Consider the following 9,809-nt stretch of genomic DNA (forward strand, 5'->3'; position numbering starts at 1 on the left):
GCCGCGCCTGACCTCAACCGCCACCGGTGCCGATCTCAACCCACCTGCCTCCGCGACTGTACCTCTCCCCGCTCACTGCCCCCGTTGCGGCGCTCGAGCGCGTCGACCCTGGTCCACCCTGGCCTATGCCCAGGCCGCTGCCACACCACTCGCCGCCGCGGCCGACCTCAACCACCACTGATGTCGATCTCAACCCGCCCGCCTCCGCGGTCGTATCTCTGCCCGCTTGTTGCCCCTGTTTCGGCGCTCGAGCACAGCTTCTGGATCAAATCAATGCGACAGCTACAACGACTTGGGATGGTGCGTCTGCTCGATGCAGAACGGCGGCGACGCGCGGATAAGGCGCGGCGGAGCGAAGTACTTGCAGGCGGAGGCGGGCCTCCATGGCTCACACGGGGAACTCCGAGGTTATGGCGCGGCAACGGCGACTCCTTATGGCCAGATAGAGGCGCCTAACCCTTGCTCCCCTCATCGTATCCCTCCTCCGGCAGGAACTCATCATTTGGTGAGATCCCCTCCACATGCCTCCAACCGTGTGCCAAGCACCGGCAAGAAATTTTGTTTTGTGGGAATTTGTTTGCTGATGAATGAATGTATTGAATGTAAGATTGCATTGTTGTAGAGAAAGAGAATGGAACATCATCTTTAGTTTGTCATCTCATCCCACATTCTCTACCCCATGAGTGAAATAAGATAACAGTCTCTTGATCAATTCACGTAGTCTCTTTGTTTTGATTTGCTTGTCCCGCTCAATTTCTCATCATCGTGGAATTAACAATGGACGGATTGATTTCTCAACAAAATAGGATAGGACTGACTACATTAGTTAGTTAGCTTATTATTTTAATAAATCAAAATATTTATAAAAAATTAAAAACGTGTGATATTTTTTTCTTCCGTTGCAACGCACGGGCCCTTTTGCTATTTGCTAGTAAAGACAAAACGTTTAGTTTGACAGCTAGTACAGTCCATACTCTTTCCGCCACAAATTCTACGGTAGGTGACGTGTAATTTTTTTTTTTTTACATGTAGGTGATGTGCACTTTTGGTAGCACAATATTTTTTGGAGTTTCCGAAGAATACCGTTATCGTCATCTGTTCCAAAGAGAAGGGCGCAGATCACCTTTGGTTCACGCATCTTCAACGGAGACGAGCGCCTGCACCACCGCGCTCATGCTCGGCCGCCGGTTCCTCTCTTCCTCCAAGCACGACAAGGCAACACCAACCACCACCTTCACCTGCGCGCGGTTAAAGTCCCCGGCGAGCCGGTCATCCACAAGATCCTCTACGCTGCCGGAACGCATCTTCTGGCCCACAGCCTTGGCCACGGCCCTGACATCCGTATCCTGGTCGCCGTCCGCCACCCTGACCCCTTTCACCAGCTCCAGCAGCACAACGCCGAAGCTGTACACGTCGACCTTGTCGCTGATGGCCAGGCTCGACACCCATTCCGGCGCCATGTACCCCCTCGTCCCCCTGATCCGCCGCGACGGGTTCGCCTCCCGCCCTCCGCGGGAGGCGGACCCCTCGGGGCGGCGGTCCAGCAGCTTGGCGAGCCCGAAGTCGGTGATCTTGGGCTCCAGGTCACGGTCCAGCAATATGTTCTCCGGTTTCATGTCGCAGTGGATGATCCACTCGAGGCACTCGCTGTGCAGATAGGCGAGCCCCCTGGCCACGCCGACGGCGATCCGGAAACGCTGGCTCCACCCGAGGACGTCGTGGTCGCCGCCATCGCGGCCGTCTTCGTCCAAGAAGAGCATCGTGGCGAGCGACCCGTTCTCGATGAACTCGGAGACGAGGATGCGGTGCTTGCCTGGGGAGCAGCAGCCGATGATCCTCACCAGGTTCATGTGGTAGATCCTGCCGATCACGATCAGCTCCGCCTGGAACTCCTCCTCCCCGTGGGAGCGGCTCACGCTCGTCGTCAGCGCCTTGACGGCCACGACCCGGCCGTCGTCGAGAACGCCCCTGTACACCACTCCAGACCCGCCGCGTCCGATCTCGTCGGCGAAGTTCCCCGTGGCCTTCTTGATCGCGGCGTAGCTGTATCTCTGGAAGCTTGTGGTGAGGAGGATGAGTCTGTAGCCCTCGTCCATGGGGTACACCGGAGAGGAAGACCGCCTGAACAGTCCCTTCCTGGAGAAGAGCAAGCAGCCGAGCCCGATGACGACGGCCTCCACTACGAGCAACGCCGACAGGAACCCGTACAGGTACGGCCACACCGGTTTCCCCGCGGCGTCACTGACGTGCTTGTGTGACAAGGAGGAGGCGTTGAGGAGGACCTCTGGAGCAGCGACGTCGCCGCAGCCGGTGATATTCTCCTCAAGGATGCCAAGGCCACCGCGTACGTGCGCTTGCCATTGGTGGATGCCATACTCCGGGACGACGAAGTCGACCGGGACCTTGATGTACACCGTCCCCGGCAAGCCGGGGAACGTCCTGCCGTTGAAGAGGACGCTTTTGAGGTAGCACTCCATGTTCAACTTGTGCTGGAACGCGACGCACGCGCAGTTGGTGCGGCACTTCTTGGCGCACACCGCGAAGGGCATGATCTCGCCGTCGTTGAGGTCGTAGCCCCAGAAGTCGGAGTGCGGCAGTGCCATCAGCTTCGTCGGCGTCCGCCTCGGCTTCCCGCACTCGTGCTGTCGGAAAGTGGGCCGGCAGCCCCTGCTCCAGTCGCTCCGGTCGGCGCGCTCGTGCCCGGGGGCACAGACGCACGAAGGCGCCGGCGCGTACAGGCACACCGCGTTGGCGCCGCACACGCCGTGGATGGTGCAGGGGTTGCGGAACGCCATCCACGACACCGCCCACGCCCCCGTCGCCGCGTCCAGGCTGTACGCCCTGAGGTTGCCGTCTGCGTCGAGTGTCAGCCTCCTCCGGACGCCGGGGGCGCCGAGGTCAGCCGCCTCGAAGTTGGCGTTGTCGCTGGAGAGGAACTTGCCGAGCGGGTCCATGGCGGCCTCGCGGGTGAAGTTGTAGATCCTGCGGTTGTTGGTGACGTAGTTGTTGTAGGGGTTGGGCCAGTAGATGCTGGAGAAGTTGCCGTTGTCGTAGAAGAGGGAAAGCATGGCGTAGTCGCTGAACCCGAGGCTGTAGTAGCCGGAGGAGAGCAGCCTGCCGTCGCGCGACGAAACCAGGCGCGTCGTCGCGGTGAGACGCTGCGTCGGCAGAAGCGTGTCCGTGGGGAAGTGGAAGCTCTGCCACAGCGCTCTCCCGACGGCGTCCTCCACGACGAGGTTGCCGGTGTCGCGGAGCCGGGCGCGCGAGGCCGTCGGAGCGCCGGCCACAGTGGAGTTCCAAACCGGCTCGCCGTCGTAGTCGGTGAGGACGAGCGCGCCGCTGCGCTTATCCAGCGTGAGGCGCGAGCCCTTGCTGTGGACAGGCCGCGTGCGGTCGGCGGTCCAGACGACGGAGCGTTCCTTGGCGCGCGTGAACCAGATGGAGAAGGTGAAAACGGTGGAGGAGACGCGGTAGAAGCCGCACGCGAAGGTGCCGCCCGGTGAGCGCAGGAGGTCGGTGGCGTAGTCCTCGACGGCGATGGAGGCGCCCCGGGCGAGGCTCTCGCGCGCCGCTACGACGGCTGCCGGACATGGGAGCAACAAGCTCAAAACACTGGCAGTGATCAAGAGCACTAGGACCAAGGGACTCGTCGATCGTAGCATCACTGGAATGTTGTTGATTTGGACAGGGCAGTGAAGATTACTGTTCATATGTAGTAATCAGGTCAAGTCAACAGCTTTATTTTATGCATCGAAGCCGATCAGAGAAGTTGAGATGGAATTTCTTGGGAGGTAATTAATCATCGTGTAATAAACTAGCACCGTGATCTGATTATTGTATAAGCATCACGAGGAGTTTAGTCGGTCGGTTTGGTTGAATCTGACTGGAACGCTGATGCTTGAGCTCAAAGAAAGCTGACGAGCAAAGATTGGCTTTTCACACCACTTGTCCAGTTGTCATGTCCATGATTCTGCAGTAACAGTGTACTATAATGCACTGCTGGTTATATATAAGCACAAGTTAATTTCAGTCAACTCTTGGCTTGATGATCTCTAGCGCTGACTCTCTAGACAACCTCACTGTATGGACACTATACAATTCATAAACACAGGGTGCCTTGCGGGCTCGGCACATCAGCCAATGGAAAAGGCTGCACGCAATTTCAGTTCTGGGACACCTTGCAAAACCGCAGTGAGTCAATGGATCATCATCAGTTGAGAATAACATCACAATCAGTTGACCAATCAACATACTCTGATGTAATGGTAGCCACCTCAGTCCTCAGGCATCTTGCGTAAAATGTCTACGCAAACCTTAGGCCAACACTTCCTTTACATATTTTCCTCTAAATATTACGACTTCGTTTACTGTGTGTGTGTGTGTACGCGCGGGGGGTATGCTTACTGTGTAGTCACGCTCTTGGCCAGATTCCTTGGCTGGTCGACATCGAATCCACGAAGAACAGTAAGATGGTATGCGAGCAACTGAATCAAGAAAAGGAAATAAAGCTCATCGGTAAAAATAATCGAGATAAATAGCAGTATCACAAAGGGCAGCAACAGAGGTTTCGGGATATGATTGGCACCAAACCTGCAACGGAATTATGTTGATCACTGGCTGGAGACAGTCAGCGACCTCTGGAACTTGAATTACCCTGCAGGATGCACTAGGACCGACGGCCGATATGTCCCCTTCGGAGCACATTATGATCAGGCGCCCCTTGCGAGAAAGGAGCTGCTGAATCACCGACTTCTGCTTGCTGCAAGAAGAGGATGACAAGGAAATCATTACCAGTATGATCAGCAAAAACATATCTAACTCTGTCAAAGCGCTTACCTGAAGCACGAGTCGCGTGTTGCGATGACGATGATGGGAAGGTTTTCATCCACCAGTGCTAGTGGCCCGTGCTTCATCTCGCCAGCAAGCATGCCTTCGCTGTGCATCAGTGCGACCTCCTTTACTTTGAGAGCACCCTCCAAGGCAGTGGCATAGTTATAACCTCTTCCAAACACAAGGAGTGACTCCGAGTCGATTAACGAAGATGCGAGTTCCTTCATTTCAGCATCAAGCTTGAGAACTTCACTGACATGGCCTGCATCGTAAAATAATACTTCACGCAGTGTTTCAAATCGTGTTTGCGAAATTACACTTTGCACTGCATGGTACATTGTTGATCCAATGTCTTGAAATACTTGAATACTTCATGCGGTGTTTAAAATAATACTTGGAAGACTTGAAAGACCAACAATTATAGACTCCCTTCTAGCTTGAGTGGATAGCTGATCAGATCCAATAGCCAAGGCTATCATCGCCATGACTACTATTTGACTTGTATAAGCCTGCGAGATTGCCAGATACTTCTATGTTAGGAAAAAATGCCTAAATTTTGGTAAAGTACTGCAAGAAAGCATGTACTGGAACCTGCCTTGGTGCTGGCAACACCAATCTCACAACCAGCATTGATATGAATTCCACAATGCGTTTTTCTTGACAGGGTGCTCCCCACCGTATTTGTAACGCCAACACAAAGTGCTCCCTTTTCTAGTGCATACTCAAGAGCTAGGAGGGTGTCTGCTGTCTCCCCTGACTGACTCACAAAAACTGCAGTGTCCTCTCTGTAGATGGGGCCTTGTCTGTCCAACAAGTCGCTTGCAACCTCCATAGTCACAGGAATACCTGGTACAGAGGTTAAAGATCACTAGAGTACTAGCTAAATACTTATGGCGCTGATGATATTATCAAACCAATTCAGATCATGACAAACAATTGGACAAACTGGTTAGAATTACCGGTGAGTTCTTCCACAAAAGGCCGTGCAGCTAAGGCAGCGTTATAGCTAGTACCACAGCCAATAAAGATTACTCTTCTACTGCGTCTAAGTGTTTTGAGGTGTTCCTTTAGTCAGCCTAAAACAACTCCACTATCCTTCAGTCTACCTCTCATGGTTGTTGTCAGTGAATGTGGCTGTTCATGGATTTCTTTTTGCATGAAGTGGTCATAGCTTCCTTTCTTTATTTGCTCGACTTCCATCTCCAGAACAGATAATGCTCGTTGCACAGATGCGGGCTTCTCTTTTTCCTTGTCAAACTTAAGGATAGACACACTACCATCCTGCAGTGTCCACATTGTTAAAACTTGGGTAAGATGTCAAGTATAACACTTGTGGAAAAAACGACAAAATTGCTGCACACTGTGTGTTTTATCATCCCTTTTCCAGTCAATGGAAAGAAGCACGGTAAGAAAATACAGTCGATGTTTAGCTAGCTATACTGTTTCTAGTTTCGTTTTCTCCTGAACGCTTTGTTGTTTTTTCTTTGTTTTGGCTAGTGCTTTCGGGGCTTTCGATTTCCTTCCGATGTGTAACTCTTGTGCCATTTTGAGGCATCCTTCTAATACAAAATGATACGTATCTGGGTGCGTGTTCGATTAAGAAAACGAAAATACCTTAATACGTGGACAAAATAAAACAGAACCACATGCAGACTAACAGATGAAGCACTTAAGTAATGAGTAAAGAGTACCTTAATATGAATAATTTCATTGTCTTCAATAGCCAAATAGTTCTTGGTGTGCTCTACAATAGCACATAAATCACTGGAGAAGAACTCCATGGGGTTTCCGTTTGTTGTCAGGGATTTTACATTCTGAAATGACTTCACGCTGTTTTGATCACTTACTTCCTGATAATACAGAGATAATAGTCATGATTTGTGTAACCATAAAATAGGAATGTCAACACAAACTGGGGGAATTATGCGATCCATAAGACTGCAAAGCCAATAACAGCCATAAATCTTTTGCCTCGTTTAAAAAATAAATAAAAACAGCCAATAACAGATAGGCATATCATTGCGAAAATGGTTAGGCAATTAGAATGATTACTTGTATGTCATAACCAAACTCTCTAGAAGATCAATCTGCTACCGATTACCATCAACTGCTCAGAAAATACTGAATCATCTGGAACAAAATAATTACTACATCGAGTATTTGACTGCAGACCTATGACGAGTTCGAGGCTAAAACAACAATTATAGGTCATGTGCCATGAAAAAAGAAAAACTGAATATTGCATCAGTAATGTACATCTCTACTTAGCAGGTGGCGAAAACCGATAAAGCATGGTACAGATAAAAGAAAAGTAACTTCGCATCGTTACATGAAATGTCCACTTATAGTGCACATGTTAGGAGGATTATTAACTTTTAACAACAAACATCATAGGCTAGAGCACAACATATACTCTTGCACAGAACAGAAAACCAGTTTGTTGTTGGAATAAAGCAAGTGGAACCAAATGAAAATATCAAAAATGGAAATTTAAGTAAATTTTGAACTTAAATTTCGACATTATTTTGCTTTAGTTTAATATATATAATAGTTAAAAGTAAAGATACAAGGATGTTGTTTGCCTACATTGACACCAAGTATCAGCGTGCTGCCTTGTTTGCACGTAATCAGCTCATTGGGATAGTGTGGACTTTTAAAGATAAGTGCATAGGCTCCTTCAAGCTGCCTCATGACTTCCATGACAACTTGGCTAAATGTCATGTCACCTGAGAAAATGAACAAAATCTCAAACAGCCTTAATTACAACTAATGCAGAGCTCAGTCAACAATGATTTATTCTGTAATACTATGATGAGTGCTCTTGCACTAAAGTATGTCTCCTGCCACGTTTAGGGTTGTATTGCCAAAAAAGTTTCCTGCTGACCACAAATATTATAACAGGTGTATACGTTATTGCCATATTTGGTTCCTAGGTGGCAGCATAGTATACTTCTCCAAAGAAACAACTCAATAGAAATTAGGGAAGAACTGACCCAGATAAACAACAAGCGGTTAATCTTGTCACATTTTGCTATGACAACAGTATTACATCTTATAGAGCAGAATACCTTCTCCATCACGAGCCTGGTCAAAAACGGACTTTGCTAGCTTAGGGATGACTTCTGTGTCGGTATCAGACTCAAAGGTGAACCCGTGTCGAACCAGTGTCTCTTTCAGGATCTGTACAGATACACCAAAAATCAAGTTAGAATGGAAATTATCAAGTGTTACCATATGATGTCACATTGACTCTATGCTTGAATCATAGGTCTTTGATAAAGCATATTATCATATTTTGATGTCTCACATTATGTATTGCAATTCCAACAAAAGCTTTTGCAATATGGTGCAAGCAACCCAACTAAGGAGATTCTTTGAAACTACAAGATTAATTCTCTTGAAAATGCACACACAGAGGAAAATGAGGAGAGAGTCCATTTGGAGGGATCAGAACATGAGATTTTGGCACAAGGAGCGACTTATTATAGTCTCCACTGGCATAAGTGCATCGCTGCACGTGCATTCTACAACTCTGAAGATAACAAGGTTCAATTACTACACAAAAGAATTATATATGCAATATCACTGAACAGAGTAACCAGACCTCATAGTTTGTGATAATTCCGTTGTGGACGACCAAGAACTCATCACCGGCGCCAGAGGATTGGGGGTGGCTGTTCTTTGGGGCAGGCACGCCATGCGTAGCCCACCTGGTGTGAGCGATTCCAGCGTGAACGGAAAATGTGGCATCCAGGTTCACACCCTTCTCATCAACCTCTAGAAATCAGACGCCAAACAGCCCTTAAAAGCTAGACTAATTAGGTAAGTTTTAGCTTCTGCTGTAAAATTACCAACGCGAGTAGGGAAAATGCATAAGTAAAATTAGTTGGAAATAACAACAGCAAGGAGTTTAAGGGGCGAATTCCACAAGGAGATGACAAGCGGCATGGCCTGATAAACCCCTATACTTCGTCCAACCGGGTTAATCTCATTTGGAGCTACGAGGTTTCAGAATTATGCGAGTTTGGGATTTTAATATCAGGCTCCAAAATGAGTACACGACATCAACGATCCTTCATTTCTCCCGAAATGTGATATGAAACCCAGTCCAAACAGACGTGTAAATCCTGCCTCTGGCCGAGGAACAACCTAAACTGAAAGGAGTTGCAGCAGGGTCAGAAGCGGAAGGTACTCACCGGAGTAGACGGATCGCACGAGGTTATCGATCTTTCCCTCCTCGCGGAACACGAGTGGCGGCGCCCCCGCGTACGCCGCCGCGGAACCAGGCGGCGGGAGGTCCGCGTCGAGCGCTATGCCGGAGGAGTCGTAGCCGCGGTACTCGAGGCGGCGGAGTCCGTTGAGGAGGACCTCGAGGACATATCGTCGATCCCGCGGCGCACAGTAGTTGAGGTAGGCGAAGATCCCGCACATGGCGGCGGCGGGTCTTCTAGAAGCTTCTGGAAGGCCGCGTGCTTGCGCGGGCGAAGACGACGTTCGAGGTGGAGGATACAGCGTATTTTAGGTGGGAGCTGAGTATACGTCTTTCCTTGTTGAATACGCGTTTCTCTTGGGCAAACTTAAATTACACTACAGCCACACTTGGATTAAAATCCAACTAAAATCGCATTCAACAAGTCATACCTATAATAAATACCTTAATACTTCCTCTATACCACAATACTTATAGTTGGATACTTGTATTAGTATTTTCCAACAACAAATATCTAAGTTCAAAGGAAGTAGTTCATATTCAGTACATGTCTTTTTTTAGTACATGTCTTTTTTAACATGACAATATCCATATGATCAGCTCATCCATGTCAGCAACCCATGCATGAAGTCTATTATATGCAGGTCATTGGCTATATGGTGATATGAATACACGGAGCACTAATTAGGTTTTGAATTATTCGAAAGACCGACGAACAAGTTAGTCTCCTTCATTGTTTGGGGTCGTCTTCTCTCCTTCCATCCTCAAT

The 9,809-nt window shown here is 49.1% G+C and overlaps 2 protein-coding genes across 2 annotated transcripts; both read right to left on the reverse strand.

The window, feature by feature from the left end:
• Window positions 1-894: 894 nt before the first annotated feature.
• On the reverse strand, window positions 895-4,062 carry LOC123448194 (putative receptor protein kinase ZmPK1). Its single transcript, XM_045125005.1, has one exon. The coding sequence runs from the start codon at window positions 3,708-3,710 to the stop codon at window positions 1,131-1,133; it is 2,580 nt and encodes an 859-aa protein (XP_044980940.1). The 5' UTR covers window positions 3,711-4,062; the 3' UTR covers window positions 895-1,130.
• A 98-nt stretch (window positions 4,063-4,160) lies between these two features.
• On the reverse strand, window positions 4,161-9,382 carry LOC123448195 (glutamine--fructose-6-phosphate aminotransferase [isomerizing] 2-like). Its single transcript, XM_045125006.1, has 11 exons — window positions 9,027-9,382; window positions 8,435-8,607; window positions 7,899-8,010; window positions 7,417-7,556; window positions 6,522-6,680; window positions 5,937-6,111; window positions 5,426-5,676; window positions 5,225-5,339; window positions 4,837-5,092; window positions 4,591-4,759; window positions 4,161-4,484 (listed from the first exon to the last, which is right to left on the reverse strand). The coding sequence occupies exons 1-11, from the start codon at window positions 9,259-9,261 to the stop codon at window positions 4,401-4,403; spliced, it is 1,869 nt and encodes a 622-aa protein (XP_044980941.1). The 5' UTR covers window positions 9,262-9,382; the 3' UTR covers window positions 4,161-4,400.
• Window positions 9,383-9,809: the final 427 nt, after the last annotated feature.

Source organism: Hordeum vulgare, chromosome 4H, assembly GCF_904849725.1.
Source record: "Hordeum vulgare subsp. vulgare chromosome 4H, MorexV3_pseudomolecules_assembly, whole genome shotgun sequence".
Lineage (NCBI taxonomy): Eukaryota > Viridiplantae > Streptophyta > Magnoliopsida > Poales > Poaceae > Hordeum > Hordeum vulgare.

Coding starts and splice junctions, on each gene's coding strand:
- LOC123448194 (XM_045125005.1), bottom strand. CDS start 3,710: ATGAACAGTAATCTTCACTGCCCTGTCCAAATCAACAACATTCCAGTG.
- LOC123448195 (XM_045125006.1), bottom strand. CDS start 9,261: ATGTGCGGGATCTTCGCCTACCTCAACTACTGTGCGCCGCGGGATCGA. Junction 8,608..9,026: donor CGTGCGATCCGTCTACTCCG/GTGAGTACCTTC, acceptor TCTGATTTCTAG/AGGTTGATGAGAAGGGTGTG. Junction 4,485..4,590: donor TCAACATAATTCCGTTGCAG/GTTTGGTGCCAA, acceptor TTCTTGATTCAG/TTGCTCGCATACCATCTTAC.